Below are 17,701 nucleotides of genomic sequence, written 5' to 3' on the forward strand. Positions count from 1 at the left end.
GGAGGCAGGGGTTCCACCAGGATGCAAATCAAACCTTATAGAATTTGTGTCAAGGACCAATAATTCCCCTGCCTCCCAAACCCGTCCCCCCAACCGATTTTCACGTGTTTCATCACCACCAAAATCTGGGCCCATTTAGGAGTTCTGCCAGATTACACTCAAGACAAACAAATCTCATATATTAACGCATATATGTGGAATCTAGATAACTGGTACAGTTGAACCTCTTTGCAGGGCAGGAACAGAGACGCAGACATAGAGAATGGACATGTGGACACGGGGGAAGGGGGGGTGGCATGAATTGGGAGATTAGGATTGACCTATGTACGCTACCATGTGTCAAATAGACAGCTAGTGGGAACCTGCTGTACAGCACAGGGAGCTCAGCTTGGTGCTCTGTGACCACCTAGATGGGTGGGAGGAAGTCCAGCAGGGAGGGGATATATGTATACGTGTAGACGATTCACTTCGTTGCACAGCAGAAACACAACATTGTAAAGCAATTATACTCCAATTAAAAAAACCCGATAACTAATTAATGGAGCGGGCTGGGGCTCCTCCAGCCCAGGGCACAGAGTGCCAGCACAGGGGCTTCTCAGCATCCCACCACAAAGGAGACAATCTGCATAAAACACCTGGTTTGTTTGGGCACCGTGTTCACCTGCACCGGGGCAAAAGCACTGGACCCCTGCTCACCATTATCACAGCCTCATCTAGCCCACCATGCAGCCAACTTAAAATTACCTCCCAAGGAAGGATTTGCAAAATAACCAAACCTCAAAGTGTTCTGGCTAAGAGAATTTATACTTCACTGCTCTCATCTGGACTCTCTCCCCACCATCCTCACTGGGTTTTTCCATCACACCACCTTCCTTATATAATAGCTGCTCTTATACTCTCAACATCTACAGGCAAGTGCAGGGTCTTTTTTATCTTAGCATCATCACTACCAGCACAGAACCTTCCAAAGAGCAGATGCTCAATTACAGATGGGAATCAATGAGGCACTGAGTGAGGAATGTAACTTATTACTATCCAATTTTGTCGGCATTCTTGAATAAGCTAAGGACATCTAGGTGTACATCTTTGAATTTTACAAAGAGAAAGACAAAGGTGAATAAGACAAACCAAAATTTGACTAAACTTTACTTTGCTTTCATCCATTTTAAAACCACAGCATTCTTTCACATTTCCGAGAAAATTCCTATTCCAAAGCCATATTATCTCAGTCCAGAACCCCAGAAACATGCAAGGAGTTTTCACATCGTACTACACAGTACCTAAACTCTTACGCTTAAACCTGATAAACAACAACAAATATGTGATCCATGTCATTTATAAACTTGGATTCTGAATCTAAAGAAACATTCTAGTGAAAGAAACAATATTTGAAAGATACTAGTGTAAAACAGGAACACAAAGAAGATATATATTATGATCTTTCCAGCCCCAGCTTAGCCTCTCACTACTGAAAAGGTTGGCAGCGTTGGTCAAACACAAAGTGAAGAAGCTGCCTCAGACCTCACTAAGGGTGGGAGGAACTGCTAGACATGACCTTGGAAGGCGCACTGGCCTTGACTCGAGTACCAGCCCTGGCTGCGGCTCGGGCTCGGGCTCGGGCTCTCTCTTCCTCATCTTTCAGAGCCTCCTCATAGAGATCTGGTAAGGCACTGGGGACGGTACCAGCCACCTTGGCCATAAATTCCAGGACTTTCATCTTGCTGGTTTCAGCGTGGGCTCTCCGGCCCCACAGGAGCTCATAGCACGGGAGATCGCTGTCGCACACCTGACGATACACCAGATACTTTTCCTGCACCAGATCTTCTGTGATAAGCTTCCTGGGCTCCCCAAAGATTATGTGACACCTTCCAACATAAACACCCAAACCATTCAGGAATTCCCAGATCTCCTCCTCAGAGGCGCAGTCGCCATTCAAGAAGATCACACCGAGGACAAGCATCAGAAGCCCATTCTTCCGAAACCGCCCGCCACTGCTCTGACGCTCATCATCACTGACATGTAGCTTGCTGACAAGGGCATAGGAATCACCACCCGGCTTGACTTCCTTCAACTCAAGACCAAAGACCAGCTGAACGCACTCAGCAGCTCTCCTGAGGATCTCAGGGAACTTCCTCTTGTACCTTTTGTTCACAAGCTTCAGCAAGTCTGCTTTTATAATGGGCTCTTCCACTGTATACTTCTCCAGCAGGAATTCTATCAACATTCCCACCTTCTTGATCAGAGGATCTCTCTGAAAGCTCTCACCAGAGGCTGAGGCGTGGGAGGAACTTTTCCTTGCCTGAACCGGGCCCTTGGTGCGCACATCAGATCCTGGGCCTGAAACCCCTGCAGCACGAGAGCTAGTGGCTGGGGCTCCCTGAGGCTCCTGGCGAGTGCCAGCAGCAGGGGAGCTCGGGGGAGTACCCTGAGAAGGAGAAGAGGGGCACGAGGGCGACTCTTCTCTCTGTGCTGCAGTGGCCTGAGCACCCCCGTGATTCTGGGTCTCCCTCCGGGCCTGGTGGCGCTTCTCACGGGCACGGAGCTTACTCTTCTGCCCCCGAGGCATGACTATGGGCAGGGACAGCAAGCGGGGGAGTGGGCAGGAGAGCAGGTGATGCTGGAACCTGGAGGAGGGAAGGTGAGAGGGTGTGAGCACCTTCAGCAGGGAGGTCCCACCCTGACTTGAAGAAGGCCGCTCTGCACGTTTCCTTGAGGGCACTGCTCTAGGAACCACTAGGCTCTTGTTCTTGGTCAGCCTGTCCCGAGAACCCAGGGTAAGAAGCGAGAGTGAGTGAGCCTCAGGCTACAGCCTGCCAGCCCTGCCTGTGGCTGACGGCGGTGACCACAGATCGTGGTAGGGTAGGCCCTCTCTGGGTTCCAAGGGGCCCTTTCGTTCACAAACAGGATTGTCACATCGACTCTTGGTAGGGCCGGGACCTCTTTCCTGTGCTGCTCTAAAGGTGACACCTCAGAGCTCCCTGGGGCCCACGAGAAGGAACTGAGTCATGGACACTGTCGGGGTGCACAGCGCTGACACTTCTGTGGGGCCTGCTCTGTCCTGAACTCGTTGGTCCTCAACCATTCAGCGTCCTCATCTTGTCGACACCAAGGGTCTGGGACCCCTCCTGCTGCCCCTGGTGCGGCACCTTCAGACGAAGGATCTCGTCTCCCTTAGAAATGATACAAAGAAATGAGGAGCCTCCGCCTGACAACCATGCTCTGGGCCTTCAAGGTCTGAGCAGAGGCCTGGGCAGGACTCTTTATTATGCCTTTGATTCGGTGGAAGGGGGGTGTGCTACCTTCAGTCGTCATTCACAGTCCCCACTGGGTCTCCTGGGAGGATCTGGGGGCTCCTTTCTCTCTTGACTTGAGGACATTTCCTCACAGTACGGCCCACAGCTCCCTGAGACCGAACAGTGGAAGTGACGATGGCCTTATCTGGCCACAGCGCCCCTAGTCTCCAGAGGCTGAAAACTGCAGCAGGCAGGCTGAGGCCCTATAACGTGTGGTCCTCCCTCACGGTCCCCATTTCTCACTCAGGGGAGGGTCTACGGTTCCTCCCTCTGCTGACCCATCACACCAAGATGCTGACTTCCCTGTGAGTTCCGAGTGGGGAACTGATGGGCACTTCTGCCTCACATCTGTGCCCGGGGGCGCCTCTAGGAACGACAATGGAAAGGGACTCTGTGCGGTCCCCGCTGGCACGGGGTGGACTTCCCCCCACAGTCCTCAGCATCTTCTCCGTGAGTCCTGGCAAATCCCAGACATCCTCCCTCCGCTGATCTGAGTTCGCTTGCATTACATTAAGATTCTCACCTTCCTGAGATCCCCAAGATGAAAGAAAGGGTGAGCCACTGCCAGTCATCCCCGTCCATGCCCTCCCTGGGTTGGTAGCAGGGGCTGGACTCCGCGGGACCCCACTGTTGCGGCATCGTTGGCCTCTTTCGCCCTCACTCAGACGGCATCTACGCTCCTCCCTCAGCCCACCTGAGTCTTCTGGCCTCAGATCAAGGCCCACATCTGCCTGGGTCCCTGGGGCCCGAAGTGAGGGGTGACACATCAGGCTACCTCTACCTGGGGTTTCCCAGGGCTGAGGGGGGTGGGAGTTTGTGGGCCCCCACTGCTTTGGGTGGGTCTGCATCTACATCATCCCTCAGTGTCCTCACCCTGACGCACAGCAGGACTTGGACATCCTCTGTGTCTTGACTTGACGTCTATCCCCTCACACTAAGGCCCCCAACTCCCTGAGACCCGCTAGAAAGAAAATTTTCTTGTCTCTCTAGCTACAACTGTGTGTGGACTTGCAATGCTGACAGGCAGGAAGAGATTCTGTGGCCCTCACTATTGTGGTGTAGGTGGTCCCCTCAATTCTCAGGGTCCTCTCCTTGGATCCTGGCATTACCTGGAAATCCTCTGGCTGCTCACCTGAGCCCATACTCCCATCAAGGAGGTTCCTCACCTCTCTGCCATGGTCCGGGAAAACATGAGTGATATTCATCAGGTCACCATGCTTGAGTCTCCCTCCCAGGTCTGAGAGTAGGGATGAGATTCTATGTGGTTCACTTCTTTCTGGGTGGGGCTCCCTCATGTTCACTCGGTGTTACCACCTTGACTCTCGTTAGGAACCAGGCTTCTTCCCTATGTTGAATGAGGCCTCTCCCATTAGACCCAAACCCTGACGTCCCTGAGACCACCCTTGGAGAAACTGAGAGGGCAATTCAGCCTGAGAGCTCTAAACCTGGCTCCCCAGGGTGAAGGCAGACGTGGCACTTTGTGGGGTGTCCTCTGTTCTGGGGGAGTCGGTTGTCTCATTCCTCACATAGAATTTGTGCCTTGACATCGATCATGGCCTGGGACTCCCCTTCTTCTGCTGAACCGGGCAGCCAGCCCTTAAACCAAGGCCCTCATCTCCCTCAGACCCCACAGGCAGAAGTTAAGGGGCACCTGAGCCTGCCAGCTCTGCCTGGGCCTCCCGGGGCTAACGGCAGGGGCGGCATGGGCCTCCCGGGGCTAACGGCAGGGGCGGCATGAGATGCAGCTCTCTCCACTGTGTATGGAGCAGTCTCCATTTCCTCACTCAGGATCTTTACCTTGACTCTGCACCCTGCCTGGGACTTTGCCCTCTGCTGACGTGAGCCCATGACCGTCAGAAAAGGTCCTCATCTTCCTGGAACCTGAGCTTACAGTCAGAGTGAGCCTCATTCTGCCAAAGCTGATCTGGGGCTCGGCTACGCCTGGTAACAGCAAGGGTGGGACTCTCCGACCCCACTGTTCTGGAGTTGGTGGCTCCCTCAGTCCTCATTCAGGACTCTGGCGTCCAGTCCGGGTAGGGTTTGGGATTCCTCCCTCCACTGACCCGAATCTACATGCCTCAGACCGCAGCTCTCACCTCCTTGAGTAGCTAGAAGAGAAGTCGGGGGCTCCACATCCCGGCTACCTTATCTGGGGACTCCCAGGTCTGAGAGCAGGGCTGCTGATTTGTGCAGTTCCCTGTTTTCACGAGAGGTCTGCTTACTAACACTGATGGTCCTACCTCTGCTTCTTTTAGGGCCAAGTCTCCTCCCTAAGCTTAATGGGGTTGCCTTATCTATCTATCTATCCATCCATCCATCCATCCATCCATCCATCCATCCAACTACCTCTTGTTTTACATTTCACACCCTTTACGCATTTACTTCGTAACTGGTAGTTTGTATCTCTTAATTGTCCTCACCTAATTTCTCTCTTCCCCCAACCACTTTTGCTCTCTGTATCCATAACTGTTTCTGTTCTGTTGTTTGTTCATTTGTTTTGTGTTTCAGCTTCCACATGTAAGTGAAATCATACAGTATTTGTTTTTCTCTGTCTGACTTATTTCACTTAGCGTACAGAACACCCCCTTGGTCCATGCCCCCGCCCTTTCTTTTTGGCCGCACCATGTGGCATGTGGGATCTTTGTTCCCCCACCAGGGATCGAAGGTGCGCCCGCTGCAGTGGAAGCGAGGAGTCTTAACCACTGGACCGCCAGGGAAGTCCTGCCCCCTTTCCATAAAGGCCTTTCTCTACCCGAACGTCCCCTAGCCCCCAACCCCACTTCCCACCCCAGGCAGAAATGAGGGATTCTCTCAGCCTGAATTACTCTAGGGCATCGCGCGAGTGAAGGCGGGAGGGGGCCCCGTGCAGTCACGCCTTTCGGAAGGAGGGACCCTCGTCAGCTCTGAAGGTCCCACTTTCCACCTGCTGGGGACAAGACTACACCCTTTGCCTAAGAAGCCGGCCCCTCTAGACAAAGGCCCTCCACTCTCTGAGGCCCTCCAGACGGCAACTCCTCTGGCATATACGTCAGATCAGGGTCCCACGCTGCTGATGGCAGGCAGGGGCGGGAGGCGGGGGGGTTACCTTTCTTAAGTGGGGAGAGGGGAGGGAAGGTCCCTTCAGGCTACATTCAGGTCCTCACCGTGGCTCCGGACGAGTCCCGAAAACCCACGCTCGGACGAACAAACGCCGCGGCTCCCGGTCGGGCTCCTCGCTTCCGAAGCGGAAATCCAGGGGAGCCGCATCCGGCGCTGCGTGGGGTCTCCGAGGGCTGACGGCAGGGGCGGGACTCTGCGGGAACGCCCACTGTTCAGGGGTCAGCGGTCCCTGCGTCCTGCTGGTGCCGTCTATCAGAGCCCGGGACCCCGCCCTCTATGGTCCCGGGTCCTCCAGCCTCCGAACCAAGCCCTCACCTCCCCGAGGCCCTAGTGGGGGGAAGTCAGGGCGCTGCTTCGACCATCTCTGCCTGACAAGACGGGCGCCACCCTGTGAGCCTCCCTCCTTGGGGGAGAGACCCCCTCATTAGCACTGAGGGTCCTCACCTTGACTCTGGTTATGGCCAAGACGTCCCCCTCTGCAGAACTGGAGTCTGATCCTGCTAGATGAGGCCCTTCCCTCCCTGAGATCACTCGGGTGGAATGAGGGGATGACTCAGCAGTAGCTCTTCTGGGTCTCCCAGGGCTAAGAACTGTACAGAATTCTATTTGGCCCCCTCTGCTTTTGGGGGTCCCCTCATAACACTCAGCATCGTCACATGAATTCTTGTTAGGGCTCAGGTCTCTATCTCTCTCTCTGCAAAACTGAGGCCAACCCCATTAGACAGAGACCCTCACCTCACTGAGACTTTCCAGGCTGAAATCAACCTGACATCTATGGCCAGAGCTTCCCGGGGATGACAGCATCAGAGATTTTTCCGGGGCCTCCTTTTATGCTGTGCGTGCTACCCTTAGTCCACATTCAGATCCTCACCTTGACACATGATCAATCCTGTAACTCCACTCTCTGCTTTCCTGAAGCTGCTTGTCTTACATCAAGGTCCTACTCTCCTAAGAATTCCAAGTTGAAAGTCAGGGTGATCCTCATATGACCATAGTCCATTGGGGCCTCCAAGAACAGGCAGCAGGGATGCAACTCTATTGGACCTCACTGTTCTGGCTGGGTCCTTCCATGATTCCTCACTCAACATGCTCACTACATCTAACAAAGCCTGGCACTCCTCCTTCTACGGAACTGAGGTCGCTCTCCTTAGTCTTTGGATAACTCCTATATTCAGGGGTGATCGTCTCCTCGGTCCTCATTCATGGGGGTTCTTATATCAGCTTCTGTCTCTTGATTAAAGGCTTCCTGGGAAACGCATATTCCTACAAACATTTGACCAGTTACCCTATTGCAAATCTCGGGAGAAAATGGGTCTCTGTCCCGAAAGTGATGTAAGATTAGGAAAATGCAGCACAAATTAAGGACCTCAGGACAGATGTTACGCTGTCAGAGAAAAAAAGCTGATATATTCCTTCTCTTCACCAGCCAGACTTAGGGTAGTTCTAAAATATTTACTTTCTACATAGAAGGATAGAGCCAGATAATCTTGTAAGCCCCTGATCATTTGAGGGTATCTGATTTTGCACATGCAGATGATCATATTGTTACCGAGCATTATCTCTTTCTCTCCTTTATTCATATCTCTTGTTTATTTCCGTATTTGTACTGCTGTGGGTATGTATTCCAATCCAGTGTTTTGGTCACAGAGTCCTTCTTTTCATCACTCAAGATACATTTCGAAGTGGTAGAAGACAGTGAATTAACTGACTCATGATCAGCCTCAGGCTGGGAGGAGTGGAATGGCGCAACCTCTGGACAAATTCAGACCAGAGGTCCAGTCCCAGCCATGTGACCTATTAGCTGTGTGAACTCAGGTCCATCACCAAGCTCTGTGAGCCTCAGGTGAAGTGGCTTTGTTAAGCCCTATTTTGCAGGGCTAGTGGCATGCAGGTAATGTATGTAAAACACCTGGCACAGCGCCTGGACCACATTGAGACTTTACACAATGTCTGTTTTTACCATGATTATGATTATTTTGGCTGCAGACGATACCACCCACCCTGAAGGAATTTTTAAATCCAGGAGATATCAGAGAATATGTGGCATTCTAGGACATGGAACACCAAATCAGTCCAAAATGCTGTTTACAAAGAATCTTTAATTTCCCCAATAAATCAAATATGAAAATTATATTTTCCTTCCAACTGAATGAAATTCAAATATTCTAGAATTTGCTTCCAAGACTCTTTCTTCCTTCCAAGCTGCCCTTTCATCTAAACTAAACAACCCCTATCGTCATTAATTTTACCGTCACCGAAAATCTACACCTCTCGTAGACTTTGCGGAATTACAACCAAAAAAAAAAAAACAAAACTGAATGCGAATGCCCTTTTAATAGAATGGGCTCTGACTCCTTGTCCCCCAGCAAAGAGTATCAGCCCACTGGCTTCTGAGTTTCCAGTTTCAGACTACTGTCACCTTTATTTCAAAGACACTCCTTGGAGATGATGTGCATAAAACACCTAGGTTGTGCACTGTGTTCACCTGCACTGGGACAGGAGCATGGGGCACGTTCCATCCCTGCCCCGGGTGGAGATTTTTCTCTGGTTTACTCATGGTTTCAAAGTAACTGTTAAGGGCAGTTTTCCATTCCAGGCTTAAGTCTCTCAACTCTGAGACCCACCATCTGAGGGTCTGGCCCCTGTTCAGTGTTTCCACAGCCTCACTGGCTGGCTCACCATACGGCCTAACTTAAAATTATCTCCCACTGCAGGACTTTTATATTGTCCTAAAGTCTCAAAGTGCCTTGCATCAGGACATTTACACTAGACTCCTCATGAGGAACCCCTCAACCCCCACTTCTTACCCCTGATTTTTATTGGGCCTTTAGATCTTCGTTCACCAGCTGCTTTCTATGAATGCTGCTCTTAGACTCTAGAATTCTACAGGCAGGGGTTGGGTCTATGTTTCTTAGCATCCCCAGTACCATCCAAAAGCCTTCTGAAGAGCAGACGCTAAATTGATATTTGAACAATTAAAGATCAGGGCTTCCCTGGTGGCACAGTGGTTAAGAATCCGCCTGCCAATGCAGGGGACACGGGTTCAAGCCCTGGTCCGGGAAGATCCCACATACCGCGGAGCAATTAAGCCCGTGCGCCACAACTACTGAGCCTGTGCTCTAGAGCCCGCGAGCCACAACTGCTGAAGCCCACGTGCCACAACTACTGAAGCCCACGTGCCTAGAGCCCGTGCTCTGCAACAAGAGAAGCCACCGCAGTGAGGAGCCCACGCACCACAATGAAGAGTAGACCCACTCGCCGCAACTGAAGAAAGCCCTTGCAGCAACCAAGACCCAACGCAGCTAAAAATTAATAAATTAAAAAAAAAGAGCACGTGTGCAAGAAGGCAAAATACTGTGATTTCACTTCTCCCACATTCTTAAATAAGCTAACCGAATCCAGGTATATATACTTCAATTTTACAAAGAAAGACTAAAAGGAATAAAACAAACCAAGAAGTGAATACCTCTTCAGTTTTTTTTTCTGTATCTCATGATCACACAGACTTTACTGTGGAATAATTTCCTTTTTCACAAAAAGTCCATATTCCAATGTTCTGAATGACAAGAAATGATTCGAGGATTTCCAGTTTGTGTTACATAATACCAAAATTCTTATTTCTCAACCTGATAAGCTGCACTAAATGTGTGAGTCATGTCATTAATAAACTTAGACTCTGAAGCTAAACACATCTTTAATTGAAAGGAACAACATTTAAAAATAGAAAAAAGAAAAATCTCCTATTTGTGCATATTGTCTAGGAACACAAATATATGTTGTGTTCCCATGAGCCCCACCTTGGCCCTCCACTAGTTGGGAGACTGACTGCTTTCTTTAAATACAAAGTGAAGTATCCGCTCAGCCTTCACTAGGGACCGGAGGAGCTTTGGGACATGCCCTGGAACACCCACTGGCCAGCGTAGCAGTATGAGCCCTGGCTGCAGCTCTGGCTCAGGCTCTCTCTTCCTCATCTCTCAAAGCCTCTTCATACCAGGATGGGAAGGCACTGGGCTTGGTATCACTGACATTAGCCCCAAACTCACACATTCTTTTATATATCTATATCCATAACTATCCTGGAAGCACCCCATATTAGTTTACAAAGATCATGCTCATTCTTTTTTATAGCTACATAGTATAGTGCTCCACTCTGTGAATATACCATGTTTTTATCAATTAATATATTCACGGACATTGCAGTATTTTCACATTGTTGTGGATGTGCCTTCGGGGTTAATTTCTGAAAAATTGGAGTTACTGGCTCAAATGTAAATGCATATTTCCTTTTGTTGTATCACCAAATTCTGTTTATGTTCTAATCTCATTCTTTGACGTGTAGCTGTCCAGCTACACGTCAAAGAATGAGATTAGAACATTCTCTAACACCACATACAAAAATATACTCAAAACCAATTAAAGACCTAAATATACGAGTGGAAACCATAATGCTCCTAGAAGATAACATGGGTGGAACACTCTTTGACATAAATCATAGCAATATTTTTTTGGATCTGTCTCCTAAAGCAAAGGAAATAAAAGCAGAAACAAACAAATGGAATATAATTAAAGTTAAAAGCTTTTGCACAGCAAAGGAAACCATTGACAAAATGAAAAGACAACCTGTGGAATGGGAGAAAATAATTCAAAATGATATGCTCAATAAGGGGTTAACATCCAAAATATATATATATAACAGCTCATATAACTCAACAGTTAAAAAAAAAAAAACCAAATAACCCAATCGAAAAAATGGGCAGAAGACTTAAACAGACATTTTTCCAAAGAAGACATACAGATGGCCAACAGGCAAATGAAAAGATGGTCAACATCATTAATCATCACATAAATGCAAATTAAAACTACCATGAGGTATTACCTCACACCTATCAGAATGGCCATCATCAAAAAGAACAGAAATAACAAATGCTGGCAAGCACGTGGAGATCTGTACACTGTTGGTGGGAATGTAAATAGGTGTAGCCACTGTGGAAAACAGTATGGAGGTTCCTCCAGAAACTAAAAATAGAGCTACCATATGACCCAGCAATTCCACTCCTGGGTATGTATCCCAAAGAAACAAACAAACAAACAAAAAACAACAACCCCACCCCCTCACTAAGTTGGATGGTCTCCTTCAGGTTCTCAATGGTTCTCTGAGTCTAAGGGTTTCCACCGCTCATCTACCCTTCCCCCCAGCTTCGTCTACATGCCTCTGACCCCACCCTCACAGTCCAACCTCTCTGTTTAGTAAGAAGGTGCCTGTGTCTGGCAGAGCCAGGATAGGATGAAGAGACAGTCCTTCCCAGCAGCCCGGATAATCAAGAGTTTTGACCGGATCTTTGAGCACACACCAGGACTGTGAGGGGCCAGAGGAAAAGCACAGACTATGGTGCTGAAAGGGATTAATAAGGAACTTAGTGATTTGGCCCGTGACCCTCCAGCACACTGCTCTGCAGGTCCAGCTGGGGATAATATGTTTCACTGGCAAGCCACAATTATGGAAGCTAATGAAAACCCATATCAAGGTGGTGTATTCCTTTTGACAATTCATTTTCCTACAGACTACCCCTTCAAACTACCTAAGGTTGCATTTGCAACAAGAATTTATCATTCAGACATTAACACTAATGGCAGCATTTGTCTCAATATTCTAAGATCACAGTGGTCTCCTCCTTTAATCGTTTCTAACGTTCTTTCATCCATTTGTTCACTGCTATATGATCCAAACCCAGATGACCCCCCCTAGTGCCATAGACTGCATGGATCTATAAAACAGAGAGAGAGAAGTACAAAAGAATTTCTCGGAACGGACTCAGAAGTATGCCAGGTATGCTACCTTAAAGTCAGAATAACCTGCATTATAGCCAGAATAAACTTTAAATTACTGTTAAAAAAGGAAAAAACCACTAATTCGAAAAGATGCACGCACCCCAATGTTCATAGCAACATTACCAACAATTGCCAAGATGTATATACCACATCTTCTTTACACACACACACACTCCACGCGCACACACACACACACACACACACACACAATGGAATACTAGTCAGCCATAAAAAAGAATGAACTTTTGCCATTTTGCAACAACATGGATGGAGTTAGAGGGTATTATGCTAAGTGAAATAAGTGAGGTAGAGGAAGAAAAACACTGTATGATACCACTTATATGGAGAATTTCAAAAATAAAGCAAACTAGGGAAATATGACAGACTCACAGATATAGAGAACAAGCTAGTGGTTACCAGTGGGAAGAGGGAAGGGGGAGGGGCAGGGAAGGATGGGGATTAAGAGATACAAAATACTATGTATAAAATAAACAAGTGGGCTTCCCTGGTGGCGCAGTGGTTCAGTGTCCGCCTGCCGATGCAGGGGACACATGTTCGTGCCCCGGTCCGGGAAGATCCCACATGCCGCGGAGCGGCTAGGCCCGTGAGCCATGGCCGCTGAGCCTGTGCGTCTGGAGCCTGTGCTCCGCAACAGGGGAGGCCACAACAGTGAGAGGCCGGCGGACTGCAAAAAAATAAAAATTAAATAAAAATTAAAAAGCTACAAGGATATATTGCACAACAAACGGTATTTAGCCAATATTTTATAATAACTGTAAATGGAATATAACTTTAATAATTGTGAATCACTCTGTTGTGTACATGAAACTTATAAAATATTGTACATCAACTATACCTCAATTAAGAAAGATCTACTCTCTTAACAACTTTCAAATATACAATACAGTATTATTAACTATAGTCACCATGCTGTACATTACAGCCCCAGGACTTCTTTATTTTGTAAATGGTTTGTACCGTTTGGCCATTTACACCCATTTCATCCATCCTCCACCCCACACCTGTGGCAACCACCAATCTGTTCTCTGGCTGTTTTTTTTTTTTTTAATTTCCACATATAAGTGAGATCATATAGTATTTGTTTTTGTGTGTCTCTCTGTGTTATTGCAAATGGCAGGATTTCCTTTTTTTTTTTTAAATGGCTGAATAATATCCGAGGGAGAGTGAGAGTATGACTGTGTGTGTGAGTGTATCACATTTTCTTTATCCATTCATCCATCAATGAACACTTACGTTGTTTTCATGTCTTGGTTATGGTAAATAAATGAATATGGGGGGGGTGCAGATATCTTTTCAAAAAAGTTGTTGTTTTCTTTTCCTTCAGATAAATTTCCAGGAGTGGAATTGCTGGATCGCACGGTAGTTCTATTTTCAATATTTTGATGAACCTCTATACTGTTTTCCATAGTGGCTGCATCAATTTACAGTCCCATAAACTCATATTTTCTTGAATAATTTAAGCACATCCTAAATGCAAAAGGTATATATCTTTTCCTGACTTTAAAAGGTGTATATCTTTTAAATTTTGGAAAAGAAAGACTGAATGGAGTACACCAAACCCATAGGTGAACAATTTTAATTTGTTTTCTCTATCTTCTTATCCTATTTTACTGGGGAGTTCTTTTACATTACCAAGGATATCCCTATTCCAATTCCATGCAGTCTTGCTCTGGATCACATCGATGATTTAAAAATTTTCAATTTGTATTTCAAAAAACAAAATTCTTACTTCTAAATCTGATAAGGAGCAATAAGTGTGTGCCCATGTCATTCATAAGCTTGTTCTGAATCTAAATAAACTTTCTTTTGAAAAGAAGATCACTTGAAAATTACCAAAAAAATAAGCCAACAGGAATTTATGCATATCAGGAACACTGGTTAACAGGCTTTACCAACCACAAAGTGAAGAATCGGCCTCTACCTCACTAAGGGTGACAGGAGCGACTGGATGTGGCCCTGGAATGTGCACTGGCCATGGCAGTAGTGCCAGCCCTGGCTGCAGCCCTGGCTCGGGCTCTCCCTCCCTCATCTCTCAAAGCCTCTTCATACCAGGATGGGAAGGCACTGGGGACCCTATCATCGACCTTGGCCAAAAACTCCAGGACTTTCATTTTGCTGGTTTCAGCTTGGGCTCTTGATCGCTGTCGCGCATCTGATGATACACCAGGTATTTTCCTGCACCAAATCTTCTGTGATAAGCTTCCTGGGCTCCACCAAGATGAAGTGCCTCTTTCCATCAAAAACACCCCAAATATTCAGGAATTCCCAGATCTCCTCCTCAGAGGCGTGGTCGCCATGCAAGAAGATCACACCGAGGAGAGGCATCAGGGGCCCATTCTTCCGAAACCGCCCGCCACTGCTCCGACGCCCATCATCGGTGAGATCTAGCTTGCTGACAAGGGCATAGGAATCACCACTCGGCTTGACTTCCTTCAAGTCAAGGCCGCAGACCAGTTCCATGTGCTCAGTGGCTCTCCTTAGGATCTCAGGGAATTGTTTCCTGTACATTTTGTTGACAACCTTCAGCATGTCTACCTTCATGATGGGCTCTTTTATATTTCTGCAGTAGGAATTGCATCAACATCCCTGCCTTCATGGTTAGAAGGTCCTTCCGTAAGCTCTCAGTGGAGGTTGAGGCTTTAGAGCCACGTGCACTTTCTCATCTTGGCTCTTGACATCTTTTTCAGACATTGTGCATGAAATAGCTGAGAAGTAACGATGGTGGATGTGGATCTCTGAGGCTCCTAGGAATGCCAGCCACCGGGGAGTCCAAGGAAACATTCCCAAAACAGGAGAGGAAGAGAAGGGGGACTCTTCCCTGCTCAGTGGTTTGAGCACCCTGGAGATCCTGGGTCTCACCCCGGGCATGCTGGCATTTCTCACGAGCACTGAGTTTACTCTTGTGACCCTAGGGAATGATGAGTGTGATCAGGAACAGCAGGCGGGAGTGTGGGTGATGCCCGCACTTGGAGGAGGGAGGAGGAGGGGGAATGAGATGGTGTGAGGACCTTCAGCAGGGAGATTCCACGTAAGCTTTAACCAAGTCCATCTCTGCAGGTTTCCTTGAGGGCACTGCCCTAGGACTCTGCAGGGCTCTTGTTCTCCTGGTCAACCTGTCCCTGAGAACCCAGTGGAGAAACGGTGAGCCTTAGGCTGCAGCCTGCCTGCCCTGTGTTTTACTGACTAGGGTGACAGCATGGTTGATAGTGGGGCCACTTGTGTTTTTCAGTGTAGGGGGTCTTCTATGTTTAGTTTCAGGATTATCATGACAGCTCTTGGCAAGGCCTGGAAACTCCCCTCTCTGTTACTCTAAAGGTGACACCCCAAAGCTCTCCGGGACCCACAAGAAGGAAGTGAGAGGGGCACCTCAGCCCACCACTCTTATCAGGGGGAACCCAGTAGTTAAAGCTCTGTGGGTACCTCTCTGTCCTGAGCTTGTTAGATCCTAAGTCATCATTTGGAGTCCTCACTTGGATACCGCACAGGGTCATGGACTCTTCCTTTTGCTGACTGGGGGCTGGACCTTCAGACCAAGGATCTCACCTCCTTCCAGAACTCATAAAAAATGGGATGGGGATCCATGAAAGAAATAATTGATAAGCTAGATTTCATTCCCTTAAACTTCTAATCTGCAAAAATACACCATCAAGAGAACAAGAAGATGAGCTACAGTCTCAGAGGAAATATTTGCAAAAGACAGATCTGATGAAGGCTTTTATCCAAAATATACAAAGAACTCTTAAAATTCAATAAGAAGGAAACTAACAACCCGATTAAAAAAATGGACAAAAGATATGAACAGATACCTCACTAAGGAAGATATACAGATGGCAAACAAGCATATGAAAAGATGCTCACCATCATGTACCATTAGGGAACTGCAAATTAAAATTACAACCAGAAACCACTACGTGCCAAAATCCAGAGGACTGACAGCACCAAATGCTGGTGAGGATGGGATTCAACAAGAACGCTTTCATTGTTGGTGGTGATGCAAATGGTACAGCCACTTTGGAAGCCAGTTTGCAAGCTTCTCAGTAAACTAAACATATTCTATACTGTTGGTGGGAATGTAAATTGGTCCAGCCACTATGGGAAACAGTATGGAGGCTCCTCAAAAAATCAAAAATAGGGCTTCCCTGGTGGTGCAGTGGTTGAGAGTCCGCCTGCCGATGCGGGGGACGTGGCTTCGTGCCCGGGTCCGGGAGGATCCCATGTGCCGCGGAGTGGCTGGGCCCGTGAGCCATGGCCGCTGAGCCTGCGCGTCCGGAGCCTGTGCTCCGCAGCAGGAGAGGCTGCAGCAGTGAGAGGCCCGCGTACCGCAAAAAAAAAAAAAAAAAAAAAAATCAAAAATAACATATGATATTGTCGGCAATCCCACTACTATCCAAAGGAATTGAAATCAGAACCTTGAAGAGATATCTGCATTCCCATGTTCATTGCAGCATTATTCCTAATAGCCAAGCTATGGAAGCAACCTAAATGTCCACCGATGGATGAATGGATAAAGTGTAAAGTATACATACAATGGAATATCATTCAGCTTTAAAAAGAAGCTAAAACTTCTCCAGCTATGACAGCGTGAATAAATCTAGAGAACATTATGTTCCAGTGAAATAAGCCAGACACAGAAGGACAAATACTACATGATGTCATTTATATGAGGAATCTAAAATAGTCAAAGTCAGAGAAGCAGAGAGTAGAGTGGTGGTTGCCAGGGGCTATGGAGATGGGGAAAATGAGAAGGTTTTAATCAAAAGTTACAAAGTTTCAGTTATGCAAGGTAAATCCTAGGGATCTACTATACAGCATAGAGTTTACAGTTAAGACTACTATATTGTACACTTTCTAACAGGTTAAATCTTATGGTAAGTGTTCTTATCACACACACAAAATAAAAAGGGTGGGAGGAAACATTTGGAGGTCATAGATATGTTTATGGCATAAACTGCGGTAACTGATAGTTTCACAAGTGGATACTTATCTCCGAACTCATCAATTTGTATACATTAAATATGTACGGTTTTTGTATGCCCATCCTACCTCAATAAATTGTTTTTTTTTAAAAAAAACAACTAAACATACTCTTACCATACAATCTAGTAATCATGCTCCTTGGTATTTACCAAAATGAGTTGGAAACTTACATCCACACAAAAACCTGCACACCGATGTTTATAGCAGCTTTACTCATAATTGCCAAAACTTAAAAGCAACAAAGGTGTCCTTCAGCAGGTAAATGGATAAATAATGGAATACTGTTCAGTGCTAGAAATAAATATCAAACCATGAAAAGACATGGAGGAACCTTAGATGTGTACTACTAAGTGAAAGAAACTAATCTTAAAAGGCTACATGCTGCGTGATTCCAACTACATGACATCCTGGAAAAAGGCAAAACTATAGAAAAAGCAAAAAGACCAGTGGTTGCCAGGGGTTGGGGGCAGGGAGGGATGAAT

The 17,701-nt window shown here is 47.2% G+C and overlaps 1 protein-coding gene and 2 pseudogenes across 1 annotated transcript; 1 reads left to right on the top strand and 2 right to left on the bottom strand.

The window, feature by feature from the left end:
* Positions 1-1,454: 1,454 nt before the first annotated feature.
* LOC137216876 (melanoma-associated antigen B4-like) lies at positions 1,455-2,566 on the bottom strand. The gene has a single exon (XM_067722998.1). The coding sequence runs from the start codon at positions 2,564-2,566 to the stop codon at positions 1,526-1,528; it is 1,041 nt and encodes a 346-aa protein (XP_067579099.1). The 3' UTR covers positions 1,455-1,525.
* A 9,071-nt stretch (positions 2,567-11,637) lies between these two features.
* On the top strand, positions 11,638-12,244 carry LOC137216710 (ubiquitin-conjugating enzyme E2 D3 pseudogene; annotated as a pseudogene).
* Positions 12,245-14,167: 1,923 nt separating this feature from the next.
* Positions 14,168-17,436, bottom strand: LOC137216711 (melanoma-associated antigen B4-like; annotated as a pseudogene).
* Positions 17,437-17,701: the final 265 nt, after the last annotated feature.

This window comes from Pseudorca crassidens, chromosome X (assembly GCF_039906515.1).
Source record: "Pseudorca crassidens isolate mPseCra1 chromosome X, mPseCra1.hap1, whole genome shotgun sequence".
Classification (NCBI taxonomy): domain Eukaryota; kingdom Metazoa; phylum Chordata; class Mammalia; order Artiodactyla; family Delphinidae; genus Pseudorca; species Pseudorca crassidens.